At 43.4% G+C, this 16,658-nt stretch overlaps 1 protein-coding gene across 1 annotated transcript in view; it reads right to left on the bottom strand.

Moving 5' to 3' along the window:
- Positions 1-16,658, bottom strand: part of LOC132780645 (V-set and immunoglobulin domain-containing protein 10-like) — a 60,385-nt gene that overhangs the window by 17,084 nt on the left and 26,643 nt on the right. The window contains exons 3-5 of the mRNA XM_067462181.1: positions 16,035-16,298; positions 8,413-8,700; positions 4,475-4,732 (exon numbers count right to left, since the gene is read on the bottom strand). Of these exons, the coding sequence (XP_067318282.1) occupies positions 4,475-4,732; positions 8,413-8,700; positions 16,035-16,298 (810 nt within the window). The remainder of the gene's footprint in view (positions 1-4,474; positions 4,733-8,412; positions 8,701-16,034; positions 16,299-16,658) is intronic.

Here is a 16,658-nt window from a genome sequence, read left to right as displayed (position 1 = left end):
AGAGTTAAGTGGTAGTCCACAAACTAATATTCCTGAGCTCTTGACTTTCTTTATACAGTAGTATAAATGTGCCATTGTTCTCATCAGCTATAGCCCAGGTAATTTACAAAATATTGAAAACAAAAGCATCAATAAAACCTATAAAAGATATTTTAAAATGCAATTAAACAATCTATAGATTTTAAATGGCTTAACAACACATTACAAACAGAACATAAAAAATGAACAAGCCAGCACACCATTAAAGCCCGTTGCAATCAGTTCCCAAAGGCTTATTGAAGCATGTTGCAACTTCTCTTTACTTGAAAGATTGCAAAGGAGTAAACATTAGTTATGGGCCTGAAATTTGTCCCATCTGTTTGATTCGGGTTTCCATTTCGTTCTGTCCATTCGGATGACACGAAACAGGAAGGCCCCTCCTGGAACGAAAATAGACTCTAAACGAAAGGCAAGCAGGAGTGGGTACCAGCTCCAAGCCTGCTTTTCGGATCAATTGCCTGGGGCCTGGCAGGACCTACAGCCAAGCACCGAGTAAGAAGTGCTCTTTACTCGGCACTTGGCTCCAGGCACCCCAGAACTTTGGGCTTATGGGTGCAAGCTTTGGGGCTATGTGCCCAGGCTTCAGAGGGCCTGCAGCCAAGCGCTGAGTAAGGAGTGTTACACTAAGACGTAACAGGATCAAGTATGTGTGTGTGTTAAAGAAAACCTTATGCTGTTAATTATTATGTGCAGCTGCTAATGTAGGTCAACTAGTAAGTTTGGAGCACACCTGGTGATATAACTGTATGGTTTTTAGAATACAGTTCAGCTTTTGCTCTGAGGAGCCTTTGCTCAGGGAGTTTGCTCAACCATTTCTACTGCTCTCTCATTTGGATGGAGATGAAGAAGCCTTATTCTGTATTGCTTACAAAGATTATTGTAAGTTTGTTGCACTGTTTGTAACATTGCAAGTTTATGTTTTAAATCTGCTGATAGGAGTAAAGTTTTTCTGGGTTTTTTTTCCTCTTGCCTGGGTGCAATGTTATTGTGTCTTCTGCATTGGACTTGACTGAAATACGCTTAGCGCAACAAGGAGCACTTCTTATTCAGCGCTCAGCTGCAGGCACTTTGGGTCTATGGGTGTAGCCCCCCCCCCCAATAATGGGCCAAAGATAATGGATATTTCGGGCTCGTAAACAAAAAATGAGTAGCTTACTCCTGATTTCGGGAGGCTCAGAGAAAACGGATTGGGGGTCCCACCAAAAGCTGGGACACGAAACGGATGAAGGTAAAGCCTGAATGCACATGACTAGTAAACACAGCTATTATCTTATCCTGACTTCACATCATCCTTAGGAGACATGTTTAGAAGGCATGACAGCAAATGGACAAAGAATTTCATAGATTGTCCCTGGTTCAGCTCCAACACTCCTCTCTCCTCCACTGCTTTGAACCAGAGCCATTTCTAAACTTTGCAGCTTCTTGCTAAAGGAGAGTTGGTAGGCTGCTATCCTTCATTCACAAACGAAGGCATTTTTTTAATTCATCCAGGCCTTTAGCATATAAACCTGGCCCCTCTTGAAGGAGGCTCTATATTTCTTATGCTTTTTAAGTCATTGGTTCTCTCTTAATATTTGGATTCAGATTTTGTTTTTGTTTTTAGCTTCTTTGAATGCCTTATTTTGCTAGACATGTTGGGATATAAATAAAATACATAAGAATACCCTTTCATGGTGGAAGGGAACATCCCCACTTCACTGGGCATCCCTTCGTATGCTGCTAATAGATTATTTGACCTCCATTTCCTACTTCCCTGCCTTCTGCTCTTCCTTGCAGCCAAAGTGAACACAGTTAATTCAGGGAACAGCAAAGATATTGCTATAAACTTTGCCACTGATAAAACTCATCCTTTAATCTTTAGTCTCTGCATTTTTCAACTCAAAGGGTAGAGAGAAAGATGCAAAGAGCTCGAAAAACTTCCTTTGTTGGTCTACAGCTTCCCAAATTCCACAGATAGCATATCTATTAACCATTGTTCCTACAGAATTATGGATTTTGCAGTCCCAAATTCATTTTCCAGGATCACAACAGAGGTCCCATCTGTACTGACCACTGAGGTCAGTATGCAGATGGATCACCCCTACACTTTTTAAATACCAGTGTAAATACCAGTTTCTCCTAGTGTAGAGCAACCATAACTCAAAGCTATAGAGGCTCTAGAGGGTTAGAATTGGGCACTAGCCTTTTCTTCCCGCGTAAAGGGAGAAGCCAGGATGGCTCCACATTAAGTAATTTCCAACGTTCTTGGAATAAGATGGGACTGGAATCTTCCAATCGGCCCAAGTCCTGGTTCAATGTTCCCTTGGGTATTTTGATGCATTAGGATTGTTGGGTTTTTATTTTTCCTTGCATTTATATAATAATACTTTTTTATAGACCACCCTCTCTTCCCGTAGGGACTCACGGCGGTATACATACACATAAGACAGACAAACATTAAATGCCAGGCAAAAACTTACACAGCCATCAAAAAAATAAAAAATAAACATTAATAAACTTATTACTAGAAAAAATTAAAGTTAACATAATAAAAATACAAATACATAAATAAAACATACTTACAGTAATAAAACATAATTGCACAGAAACATATAAACCACGAGAATTTAAAAAACGCCTAATGTCAACGATAATTTAAGGATACGCCGTAGCAGCCATAAAGTGCTAACCGTAGGAGCTATAAAGTGTTAAGTGCTACTCCTCCTCCTCTCCATATAATAAGGTACATAAGTGTGTTTTCAAAAAAAATTTGAAGGAGAGGAGGGTTGGGGCATTTTTATTTCTTTCGGAAGGGAGTTCCAGAGTTGGGGAGCGATCATGGAGAAGCCCCTCCTCTCATTCCCACCAAACGTGCCTGTGATGGGGGTGGGACCGAGAGCAGGGCCTCCTCCACTGACTGCAATGCAGAAGATGGTCTATATTGGGAGATGTGATTAGACAAATAGCCTGGACCCGAACCATTTAGGGCTTTATAGGTAATGACCATCACTTTGTATTTAGTTCAGATGTGGACCAGTAGCCAGTGGAGCTACTGTAACATGGGAGTTGTTCTCTCCCTGTATGGAGCCCCAGTTAGTAACCTGGCTGCCGATCTCTGAACTAGCTGTAGCTTATGAACTGTCTTCAAAGGCAGCCCCACATAGAGGGTGTTGTAGTAGTCCAAATGTGGTGTGACTAAGGCATTGACTACCATAGCCAAGTCAGGCATTCCAAGGCACGGGTGTAGCTGGTGCACAAATTTATTTATTTCATTTCTACCCCGCCTTTCTCGACCCGAGAGGGGACTCAAGGCAGCTTGCAAATTCGGCAAAAATTCAATGCCGCACAGGTAAACAAAAAACACATCCCATAAAAATTTAAACAATCTAAGCATACAAACAATTACAATTTTTAACAATCTATCAAGCAGATTAAAAACCACATATAAAATACTGAGTCATGAACTCATGTCCAAATCGTTTTCCAAAATCCAGTCCATTATTCAAGCTGTTAAAGCCTCAATCTGTAGTTTCCTATTCACCAAACGCCTGTGTAAAAAGCCATGTCTTAAGTCTCTTTCTAAAAACCAGGAGGGATGAGGCCTGTCTGATGTCACACAAGAGGGAGTTCCACAGCCTCAGAGGGACCACCACTGAGAAGGCCCTGTGGCAAAAGTATGATAGCTGGGACCCTACGCTGGTTGTGCAATGCGGGTCAAAATTAATGAAGGGAAGATGTGCGCAACACGGGTCAGAAAGGGGGGGCAGAAGGGGGGAACAACAAACAGCCAACGCTGGTTGTGCAATGCGGGTCAGAATTAATGAAGGGAAGATATGCGCAACACAGGTCAGAAGGGGGGAACAACAAACAGCCAAGCATACTGCTTAAGGTGAGTGAAGTAATGTTAGAGTTATTTACTGTTAAATGATAAACAACGGCTTACGAAGATGGTAAACAGGGCAGAAATGTTTCCTCTCCCCTTTCTGGTGAACAATGTTCCCAGGACTCTGAAGCAGCAGCATCTCTTCCTTGCTCCACTGTCTTGTGTACCTCTTCCCTTCCTTAATTCAGAGCCGCGTTACGCAACTAGCATAGCGTTGGGTCCCAGCTATCATACTTTTGCCAGCCCTGTCTCTCACCCCAACCAATCACACTTGCGAAGAGGTTGGAACAGAGAGCAGGGCCTCCCCAGCTCTTAAAGCTCTTTTAGGCTCATAGAGGGAGATACGTTCAGACAGGTAAGTTGAAAGTCCATGTCAGATCTTCATAAAAATCAGGTATGAATAAAAGGCTGCAGGTTTTTTTAAAGCAGGCATGGGCAAACCCCAGCCCCCAGATGTCCCGGACCTCAACCCCCACTACTCCCAACAAATGTTAACTGTGTGAAGGCCAGCAATGATTCCAGTATTGCCCCCAGACTGCGAATCTGTGCCTTCAGAGGGAGTGTGACTCTTACCTGGAACCATGCTGCAGTTGCCCTCTCTGGTCAAGTGATGTCCCAAACAGGTGATATTCTTGCCACTAAGCCCATCTGGGAAGGGAGAGGCTAGCAGTTGCTGCAAGGTAGAATCACTGGCCTCTTTGCTGGGTCCAGGCAGGCCCTGAAATCTCAAATGGGGAGCAGGGAATCCCCCAGGCCAGGAACAGGTGAAAAGCAAAGCGGTGCCATTGTCAGCAGAAGTCACAGAGCAGCGGGGTAACCCAGAGGGTTGTTCTAAAAGGAAAGTAAAAAAAGAGATGAGTTTATTTATTTATTTTGTGTCAAAAGCATTGCATAAATTAGTATAAAACAGATAAAAATAGAAGGAGCACAAGCAGCTAAATATCTTTTGACCAAAAAGATATATTCTTTTGGTCAAAAGAAGAGATGAGTCAAGTGTTCACGCAAATCATACAGTCTGTACTCTTTTTTAAAAAGCAAATAAAAGATACTACACCCGGACGCTATACAATCTAATCTCCCCATACTCCTGACACAGCAGTAACTTCAATCATCAGTTTTGAAATATAGTTTAGGCATCCAAAGAAAAGAGATGGACAAAATTAGCAAGGGAATGTGGACGCAGCAAATATAAGACTTCTAGAAGTGTGGACAATTTTCAGTGTTTTGTTCTCTACCATATAGAAAATTGGTGAGTGACGAAAAGCCTCATATTTATTTTTTATTTATTTATTTACTTCGCTTATAGACCGCAATTCTCAGCCCAGGGGCGACTCATTGCAGTGTGAGAATTCATATGGGGTGAGAATTCTTATTAGCAGGGTAATATCATTTCATCTTCCTTGTTGCCATTACCCTTGGCAGAGTCAAAAACACAGAGGGTTCAGGCTAGTATACTTGTATTATAAAGATGGAGCAAATGTGGATTAAAGCTTGGGTTGATTCTTTGGTCCACAGTTCTTCCAGATGGATGGGAGAGGGCTGAATAAAGGAACAATTAAAAAGTGGGCATCTAAACATTTTAGATCCCCCTTTTTAATTTTTTTGCATATTTAACATTTGATGCAGTCCCCAGACAGACATCCCCTGAACCTGCTGCGGTTGTCCATCTCTGGTCTTTGACGATCCTGCAGTCCTCAATGTAAGTTTCAAAGTTTCTACAACCAATAGGAGCAGATCTCTGGAAAGACTTAGCTATCTTTCACCTAGTAGCACACTGGGAGAAGAGGGAAGAGACTAGAAATGTGAATGATAGAAAGAGACAGGATACTTTGGGCTTTGGAACGAACCTCTGCCAGTTTGTGGTCCTCAACCATTTTGGCCACAAGGATTGTAACCCTTGAGTGGAAAAAAATCACCACCTGATAGAGAATTTACATATCTATATCACAGAAAATTGACTAGTTGTTCCTATTGGGACCATGGTGACACAGAGGGTTAAACCTCTAGCTGCAGGAAATCTGCTGGCCGGAGAGTTAGCAGTTCGAAGCCACAAGTTGGGATGAGCTCCTAACTGTCAACCCTAGCTTCTGCCTACATAGCAGTTTGAAAGTTTGTAGTGTGAGTAGATCAATAGGTACTGCCTCAGTGGGGACGTGAAAGGGCGCCCCATGCAGACATGCCGGCAACATGATTGGAGAAGTCTATGGACAACAGGTTCTTCATCATGGCAAGATGGAACAAGAGCACCTCCCCATAGCCAAGTTGAGCATCACCTCCAGATGCTGGCAATGGAAGGGGATGGCCTTTACCTCTGTCTGTGTATTGCATGTCCTTGCTTACTGTGTAAAAAGGCATTGAATGTTTGCCTTATAAATGTAAAACTGTAATCCTCCCTGAGGGCCCTTCCACAGAGATATATAACTCAGAATATCAAGGCAGAATATCCCACAATGTCTACTTTGAACTGAGTTATCTGAGTCCACACTGCCATATATCCCAGTTCAAAGCAGATAATGTGGCATTTTATTCAGCTGTATGGAAGGGGTCTAAGTCCCCTGGGGAGATAAAGCAGAATATAAATAAAGTGTATTATTATTATTATTATTATTATTATTATTATTATTATTATTCTCTCCAGGGGATTCTGGGAAATGGAATTTTGATGGCCTAGGTGCCCACTCACATTACAGAATTTTAAGAGCCGAGCTTTAGCACAGCAAGTTAATCACCAGCTGCCAGGCATGTAGCCAGCAGCAGAAATTCTCATGATGGTTTGCAAAAAGGCCTTACTGGTGCATTATTTAAACTGTTATGTTTATTCATATCATGATCTGATCACCATACTCAATATATCTCATATGCATGGGGGTATTGGGGTAATGATACAAAAGGTTTGCTAGGCTAGACCCTCTTTCACTCAGACTCAACCCCCCCCCCCCCGCATCGAAATCCTGGCTACGGGCCTGCCAGCTGCAGTAAATCTTGCCAACTGAAAGGTTGACAGTTTGAAGCCCAGATCAGGGTGAGCTCCTGGCCTTTAGCCCAGCTTCTGCCTACCTCACAGTTTCAAAAACAGCAATGTGAGTTGATAAATAGGTACTGCGGGGAAGTATTTGTGGGGAAGTATTTCAGGCACCCATAAGGAAATGCCAGAAGAATGATGGCAATTCGATCAAATAGCAAGTTTACAAACAAAGCTCTTAGGAGAGAAAGTGGAGCAACAGCGTGCACGCACGCACACACATATATACACACACCGTGGCCAGAACCGAGCACAGCCTCCAAAGATGGGAAAGCCTATATATACCTCTATCTATATCAGTGTTTCTCAACCTGGGGGTTGGGACCCCTGGGGGGTTGTGAGGGCGTGTCAGAGGGGTCGCCAAAGACCACCAGAAAACACAGTATTTTCTGTTGGTCATGGGGGTTCTGTGTGGGAGGTTTGGCCCAATTCTATCATTGGTGGGGTTCACAATGCTCTTTGAGTGTAGGTGAACTATAAATCCCAACATCTACAACTCCCAAATGTAAAGGTCTATTTCTCCCAAACTACACCAATGTTCACATTTTGGCATGTTGAGTATTCGTGCCAAGTTTGGTCCAGATCCATCATTGTTTGAGTCCACAGTGCTCTCTGGATGTAGGTGAACTACAACTCCAAAATTCAAGGTCAATACCCACCAAACCCTTCCAGTATTTTCTGTTGGTCATGGGAGTTCTGTGTACCAAGTTTGGTTCATTTCCATTGTTGGTGGAGTTCAGAATGCTCTGATTGTAGGTGAGCTATAAATCCCAGCAACTACAACTTCCAAATGACAAAATCAGTCCCCTCCCCAACCCCACCAGTATTTAAATTTAGGCGTATCGGGTATTTGTGCCAAATTTAGTCCAGTGAATGAAAATGCATCCTCCATATCAGATATTAATACTGTAATTCATAACAGTAGCAAAATTACAGCTATGAAGTAGCAACGTAAATAATTTTATGGTTAGGGTCACCACAACAAGAGGAACTGTATTAAGGGGTCACAGAATGAGGAAGGTTGAGAAACACTGATCTATATACAGTTGTCTGTCTTGTCAGTGTATAACGGCATTGAATGTTTGTCGTATATGTGTTCTGTGATCCGCTTTAAGTCATCTTCGGGGTTAGAAGGGCGGAATATAAATATCGTAAATAAAGGAATAAATAATGCTAATTCCACTTTAACTACCATGGTTCCAACATAAAGAATCCTGGGATTTGTAGTTTGGTGAGGCATTAGGAGAGTACTCTGGCAGAGAATTCTAAATGCCCTTCCCTAAACTGTCAATTCCAGGATTCCACCAAGTGGAACCATGTAACAATAATGTAACGGGATAGCCTTTGTGGAATCTCTAACATGGAAATTCAATACCATTACCAGGTGATATATTCATTGGGAGAACCCTGAAAGCATTTATGGTTTTCCTTAGCCCAAAGCCCTCCACTTGAGACTGGGGAAAAGAGGTTCATGCCAAAGTCAACTAACGGGCAACTTTGAGGTTGACAGTGCTCCGAACACGCTTTTGGGTGCGCTGGTTGATGGCTAAGCACGAATATGGCCCAGCCTGATTCAGCTGTACTCGAGGCAGGTGCAGAATTGGCAAGGAGGGCACATTGAGATCTTCAGCATCTGCTACATTCCAGTAGATCTTTGCCTGAGGCTCAGATGGTGCCAGGCAGGTTAGGTTCACTGTACTATTAACCAGAACGAAACTCCCAGCATCCGAATCCTGGTCCGATGACGAGATTGTGATTGTTGGAGTCTCTGGACCATCTGAGAGGAAATGAAATAGTAGTTCCATGAAATACTTTGCTAGTATTGTGTCTATAGCAGACATAAAAAGACAAGGCAGCCAATTTACCTATCCATCAGGCTTAAGTACTGCAGGGGCCCTGCCTTTTCCTCCTGGCTTTGGTTATCCAGGTTGCGACCTCACTGACGAATGGGGTGATTCAAATTGATGGAGTGGCCATTTAGCAGGAGAAAGACAGCCTTATGGTCTGTCATTTTGCCCAGCCACCTGGGAATGCAAAGAGGTTCTCCTTGGGTCAGTGGCCGCTTCCCTTTGTGGCTGGGAGGGTTCAGTCCTTTGTCCCTCAATGTGCGGAGAAAGGGCAGCCACTCCAGGTACAAAAAGCACATGCTGCCATTTCCCACAGTACCCTCCAAAATGTTCCACTTAATGATTTATATGAGCTGATCTCAATTAATGACTTGTATAAGGAGAAAGAGAAGGAGAAAATACTTATCACATCTTCATAAAGCCAGAGAGGATAACTATATCAGCCCCCCAGAGACCTTGGAAGGTTGCACCCCTCTCTACCTTCCCTAGCAAAGATGCCCCCAAATTCCCTTAGCACTGCATTTCTCAACCTGGGGGTCGGGACCAGATTGGGGGGGGGGGGGTTCAGATGGGTCACCAAAGACCACCAGAAAACAGTATTTTCTGTTGGTCATGGGGGTTCTATGCTCTTTGATTGTAGGTGAACTATAAATCCCAGCAACTACAACTCCCAAATCTCAATGTCTATTTTCCCCATACTCCACCAGTGTTCATATTTGGGCATACTGAGTATTCGTGCCAAGTTTGGTCCAGATCCATCATTGTTTGAGTCCACAGTGCTCTCTGGATGTAAGTGAACTACAACTCCCAAACTCAAGGTCAATGTCCACCAAACTCTTCCAGTATTTTCTGTTGGTCATGGGAGTTCTGTGTGCCAAGATTGGTTCAATTCCGTTGTTGGGGGAGTTCAGAATGCTCTTTGATTATAGGTGAACTATAAATTCCATTAACTACAACTCTCAAATGACAAAATCAATCCCCCCACCACCAACCCCACCAGTATTCAAATTTAGGTGTATTGGGTATTTGTGCCAAATGTGGTCCAGTGAATGAAAAGACATCCTGCATTTCAGATATTTACATTAAGATGCATAACTGTAGCAAAATTACAGTTATGAAGTAGCAATGAAGATAATTTTATGGTTGGGTGTCACCACAACATGAGGAACTGTATTAAATGGTTGCAGCATTAAGAAAGAAGAGAACCGCTGCCTTAGCAGATTATAGTGGTTATTGCTGTCACGTCTCTATACCCTGAAGGCAAAGATAGCACTGGGGACATATGCAGCCTAGGGCTACTTTTTGCCCACCTCTGCCTTAAAGCATTATTTTCGACACTATGTGCATTTTATTTATATTCCACCTTTTTCCCAAAATGCAAACCAAACCAGCTTGTGATGAATGTTAAGACAAAATAGTTAAAACAGTATGTGACACACAGGTTAGACTTCTTCAACCAGAGAAGCCAGCCACAGCAGAGCACCTGATGAACCAACGTGGACACAGCATATTATTTGAGAGCACAGACATGCTGGACCACTCTAACAACTACCATGCCAGACTACACAGAGAAGCCATTGAAATCCACAAGCATGTGAACAATTTAAACAGAAAGGAAGAAAAAATGAAAATGAACAAAATCTGGCTACCAGTATTAAAAAAAACTCTAAAATCAGGATAGTAAATAAAGAGCAACACTCAAAAAGCAGATGAAATCCAGAAGAGAATCAATTGGCCAGCTAAAACCTCTCAACAAAGGATTCCCCCAGGCAGCAACCATTCACTCTTTGAAGCTGCAAGGCCATTCAATGATAATCATGGTGGCTAGTTGCAACATTCGGACTTACCTCAAGCAGACAAGAATTATTTCTCCCACCCTGGACATTCCACATATATAAACCTCGCTTGCCTAGTTTCCAACAGACCCCTCAACCTCTGAGGATACCTGCCATAGATGTGGGCAAAATGCCAGGAGAGAATGCTTCTGGAACATGGCCATACAACCTGGAAAATTCACAACGACCTAGTGATCCCAGCCACAAAAGTCTTCAACAACAAGTTAGAAAAACATTCAACAATCTAAATAGTACTTTAATCTATGAATTTAGAACAATTAAAACTATAGTATTTACTCCATATTATAAATAATATTTTCAGAGTGCAACTTTCTTTCTCATTCAATTGAAGGCTGAAGGAAAATCTTTGCCTGCAATGCAGAAAGGTGCCCAATTGAGCCTCTCTTGGGAGAGAGCTCTATAGCCTAGCAGCAGCGGCCAAGAAGGCTCTCTCCTAGGTCTTCACCAAAGGAGCTTGAGAGGATGGTGGGATAGAGAGAAAGCTCTCCCTTGAAGATCATAAGACTCATCAGGCTTGTGACCTAAGAAATGTAGAGCTTTATGGCCCATAAACAAAACTTTGAATCGTGCACAGACATGGAGAAGCAGCCAGTAAAGTAACATATTTCAACAACTTGTTTTCTTGGGTTGTTGTATATTTTTTTGGGCTGTATGGCCATGTTCTAGAAGCATTCTCTCCTGACATTTTGCCTGCATCTGTGGCAGGCATCCTTAGAGGTTGAGAAACATCAGGAGAGAATGTTTCTAGGACACGGCCATACAGCCCAAAAAACCTACAACAACCCAGTGATTCAGGTCATGAAAACCTTCGTCAATAACTTCTTTTCTTGTTTGAACAAAAGAGTTTTATGCTCCCTCTAACCAACCCTGGCCAACAGTCTAGCCACAGCATTTTGTACCTACTAAAGTTCCCAAACTATTCCCAAACACAGCCCCAATCTGTTCCATAAATGCGAACTATAGGCTAGCTATTAAACTCTGGAAGACCTTTTTTGTACTTCGGCCAGATATGAGAACTTTAGTTTTCAAATTCAGCTAGGCACATGTTAGGACGGGGAAATATGAATGGAGCTCTTTGACTTTATAGTTCTTGCAAATATTAACCATTGGAGGGGAATTGGGAATAGGAACATGATGCAGGGCAAGGGAAAGTTTGATTATTTCCATTTCTGCTGTAGCCAAGATAGATGCCTTATTAATAAAAATCTTGGAGTACACAGTTTGTACTGGAATGCACTTACACGTTATGACTGCGTGTTTCTGCTGGTCAAACAATAACTCTGGGGAAGAGGGAGTGGATTTTATTCTGGCGGAAGAAGGGTGGAAGAAAAGGATTGATGCCCTGCACATGCCATTTTTCTGTTCTAAAGCATCTCCTACCATAGTTGGAAATATATTTGCAATGTGCACTTTGATCCATACTGGCTATCCAGAGAGGACTGCAAAGATACACCTGTTATCGAAGCCCTAATGCTTCTTAGCGAAGCTGTGAAGGGCACACTACAGCGATTAAGGACACACACTTTTCCTCCCAACTATGGTGTCTGATGGTTTCCTTGTCATAATGATATTGAGCAAGAATTTAGGGGTCTTTGCCAGTAGGCAGAGACCGGCCAGACCCATCAAAGAGAGTCCTTTCAGCCCTGGTGAGAAAAGAAACACCCAATAGAGTTTTCCCTGATTTTCCAATAAAAGTCTCACCAAGCTGAAGAAAATGTATTTATTTATTTACTTTACTTTACTTTACTTTACTTTACTTTACTTTACTTTACTTTACTTTACTTGTATACCGCAGTTTCTCAGCCCAACAGGCGACTCAACGCGGTTTACAACAAGGGTAAAAAGTCAGTCAACGATATACAATTTAAAACCATAAGAGCATAGTATACAAATATTAACACAACAGTAACAACACAATACATCTCATCACTAGAGTCGTGATCCAATTCGTCGTCCATATTTCCATTCCTGTAATCATCACATTCATTGCACTGTTTATCCAAATGCCCGTTCAAACATCCAAGTTTTTAATCTTCTTCGAAACACCATTAGCAAGAAGGGCGTTCCACAGCCGAGGGGCCACCACAGAAAAGGCCCTGTCTCTTGTCCCTGCCAGCCGCACCTGTGAAGCAGGCGGGATAGAGAGCAGGGCCTCCCCAGAAGATCTTAGGGCCCTGGCGGGCTGATAGGCAGAGATACATTCGGATAGGTAGCTTGGGCCAGAACTATTTAGGGCTTTATAGGCCAACGCCAGCACTTTGAATTGAGCCCGGTAGCAAATCGGCAGCCAGTGGAGCTAGTGCAGCAGAGGAGTAGTATGCTCCCTGCGCTCCGCTCCTGTTAGTATCATGGCTGCCGAGCGTTGGACTAGTTGGAGCTTCCGAGCCGTCTTCAAAGGCAACCCCACGTAGAGAGCGTTGCAGTAGTCTAAACAGGATGTAACCAGAGCGTGGACTACCGTGGCCAAGTCAGACTTCCCAAGGTACGGCGCAGTTGGAGCACAAGTTTTAACTGTGCGAATGCTCCCCTGGTCACCACCAAAACCTGGGGCTCCAGGCTCAGCGATGAGTCCAGGATCACACCCAAACTGTGAACCTGCGTCTTCGGGGGGAGTGCGACCCCATCCAACACAGGCTGTAACCCTACTCCCATGTTCGGCCTTACGTCTAACCAGGAGTACCTCTGTCTTGTCTGGATTCAGTTTCAATTTGTTCGCCCTCATCCAGACTGTCACAGCGGCCAAGCACCGGTTCAGGACCTCGACAGCCTCCTTAGTAGCAGGTGGAAAGGAGTGACAGAGTTGGAGCCTTACTGGTGCATTATGTAAACCCCCGAAACGAAATCCTGGCTACGGGCCTGAATGTAGGTGAAATAAACATCTATGGCTGGCCCAGATGCCAAGCTCCGGTAATCTGAGACCTGTCTCTCTTTTACCGAAGGTGTCCAAACGATACTTCCTGTAAAAGCGAATTAATGTTGTGTACACTGGGCTTTCCTTGGTTTACTCCGCATTATTTGTTTGTTTATTTATTTATTTATTATTTCATTTATGTACTACTTTTCTCAACCCCTGTGGGGACTCAAAGGGGTCCACAACAAAGTAAATGGCAAAATTCAATGCCTCACAAAATATACTAAAATAACATATTTTATGAAATGCAAAAATACAGAATGGGGGACGCCTGGCTCGAGAGCAGTATGTGTGAAAAAGATCTTGGAGTCCTCGTGGACAACAAGTTAAACATGAGCCAACAATGTGATGTGGCAGCAAAAAAAGCCAATGGGATTTTGGCCTGCATCAATAGGAGCATAGTGTCTAGATCTAAGGAAGTAATGCTACCCCTCTATTCTGCTTTGGTTAGACCACATCTGGAATACTGTGTCCAATTCTGGGCACCACAATTCAAGAGAGATATTGACAAGCTGGAATGTGTCCAGAGGAGGGCGACTAAAATGATCAAGGGTCTGGAGAACAAGCCCTATGAGGAGCGGCTTAGGGAACTGGGCATGTTTAGCCTGAAGAAGAGAAGGCTGAGAGGAGATATGGTAGCCATGTATAAATATGTGAGAGGAAGCCACAGGGAGGAGGGAGCAAGCTTGTTTTCTGCTTCCTTGGAGACTAGGACGTGGAACAATGGCTTCAAACTACAAGAGAGGAGATTCCATCTGAACATTAGGAAGAACTTCCTGACTGTGAGAGCCGTTCAGCAGTGGAACTCTCTGCCCCGGAGTGTGGTGGTGGCTCCTTCTTTGGAAGCTTTTAAGCAGAGGCTGGATGGCCATTTGTCAGGGGTGATTTGAATGCAATATTCCTGCTTCTTGGCAGGGGGTTGGACTGGATGGCCCATGAGGTCTCTTCCAACTCTTTGATTCTATGATTCTATGATTCTATATAATAATAGATTAAAGCCAATGAACTATAAAACATCAGACACTGACAAACATAAAAAAAACCCATAAAACATTGCACCAATACTGAAGTTTTCTTGACTACTCAATCTCACTCCCCAGATGCTTATTTATTTATTATTTATTAACTGCATTTCTATACCGCTTTTCTCACCCCAGGGGGAACTCAAAGCAGTTTACAACATAATATACCGCAAATTCAATGCCTCACAAATATATAAAAATATCACATATCTAAATCAATATCATATATAGTAAGATTAAAACTATAAAAACATCAAATATAGACGTAAGCATGAAACCTATTACTGCTGCAATTAACAATGTAGACCCCTTCTCTCCTCCCTCACTCGCCATCTCTCTCTTCATAGTGATGCTTGCTTGAAAAGAAACAATATCAGGAGGGAGGGGGGCTGATCTGATCTTGCCGGGGAGGGAGTTCCACAGCTGAGAAGCCACCACCGAGAAGGCCCTGTCTCTGGTCCCCACCAGTCGCATCTGCGAGGGCAATGGGACCGAGAGTAGGACCTCCTCAGCTGATCTTAATGCTCTAACTGGCTCATAGAGGGAGATACATTCAGATAGGTAAGCTGGGCCGGAACCGTTTAGGGATTTTATAGGCTAAGGCCAGCACTTTGAATTGTGCTCGGTAGCAAGCCAACAGCCAGTGGAACTGGCTCAGCAGGTGGGTTGTATGCTCCATGTGTGTCGCTCCAGTTAGAAACCTGACTGCCACCTGTTGGACTACTTGAAGCTTCCAAACATTCTTCAAAGGTAACCCCACATAGAGCATGTTGCAGTAATCTATTCGAGTTGTAATTACGTACTACATTAGATCCGGATCTTAGTGAAATATCCAGGTCAAATGAGGTATTGGGCCTGTGGCGATTGACTTCCAGGGTTATGTTCCACAACACCAGGGGTCAATCAACACAGCCATCTCGCACTTTCAGGCCCAAAGGTCCAAGAGGGTGCCTACCCCATCCCTCTCAGCTCTGAATTTAGTCCCTAAAACTTATCTAAAAGCAGCTGCCAAGCATGAAGCCTGTTTGTAAAGTTCTCCTAGAACACTAAAATGGTGTGTGAGGAGATGGGCAGAGGGGAAAGGATTTCCCTTTTCCCTCTCCCATCTCCTTACATGCCATTTTAACATGCCAGGATAACTTTATAAACAGGCTATGTGCCTGGCAGCCACTTTCAAGTAAGTTTTAGGAGCTAAAATCGGGGCAAGGGGGTGGCTTTATGCTATCCCAAATTCACCTCCACGGAAAATGGGATTTGGGTTGTGGGGTGGGAACTAGAACCCGCACCAAAGTGGGTTACTTTAACCCATTTCAGCGTGGGTTTTCGTTATGTATGGAAGCACCCCTTGTTGTATTCAAAGACAATTCAGCCATAATTGTATGAGACTAATGAGTAGGTTCAAACCCCTACACTGTATTGTTTTTAGTGTATAACATCGCATATAATTAAACTGTTTTCCTGTAGTGTATACTCACAATTGACAGTAAGGTTTGAGGTGCCAGTCCCATTACCAAACGGGTTGGAGATGGTACAATGGTAAACACCTGTGTCTGTGCGTTGTGGGCTTCTTATCTGCAAGTAGCCAGCAGAACGCAAATATCGAGGATTTTCACCAAGATGCTGCCCATCCTTGGTCCAGGATACAGAGCCATGGACTGGGGTGCAGTTCAGGGCCACTGAGCTGTCATCTTCCATTGCTTCAGCAGATGGCGGGATCACAGAGACATCACCTATCTCCTCTGAGAAAACACATAGGAATGGGATGTGATAGCTACCACCACACCTCTCCTCTAATCACTAGTTTCCACTACACCCTAGCTTGACCCATGAACCCTGGAGTCCTGCCTCCCTTCTAACATTCTTCTGCCACATAAGTACAGGGACCTTTCCAGCTTTCCATTCTTCTCCTGAAGCTCAAGGGATGGTTGAAGAACCAATTCTTATAGGTGATGGTCTTATTTTGAGTGTATAGATCAGGTATGAGCAAATCTTGGCCCAGGAGCCAGATGTGGCCCCTTGGGCTCTTTTCTCAGACCCTCCTCTTTCTCACCATCTTATTCTTCCTTCCTTCTCTGTTTCTGTCTTCCTTCCATTCCTTC

This window comes from Anolis sagrei, chromosome Y, assembly GCF_037176765.1.
Source record: "Anolis sagrei isolate rAnoSag1 chromosome Y, rAnoSag1.mat, whole genome shotgun sequence".
NCBI classification, from domain to species: domain Eukaryota; kingdom Metazoa; phylum Chordata; class Lepidosauria; order Squamata; family Dactyloidae; genus Anolis; species Anolis sagrei.
The sequence above is the reverse complement of the archived record's forward strand: the minus strand, read 5'-3'. Positions and strand labels throughout refer to the sequence as shown.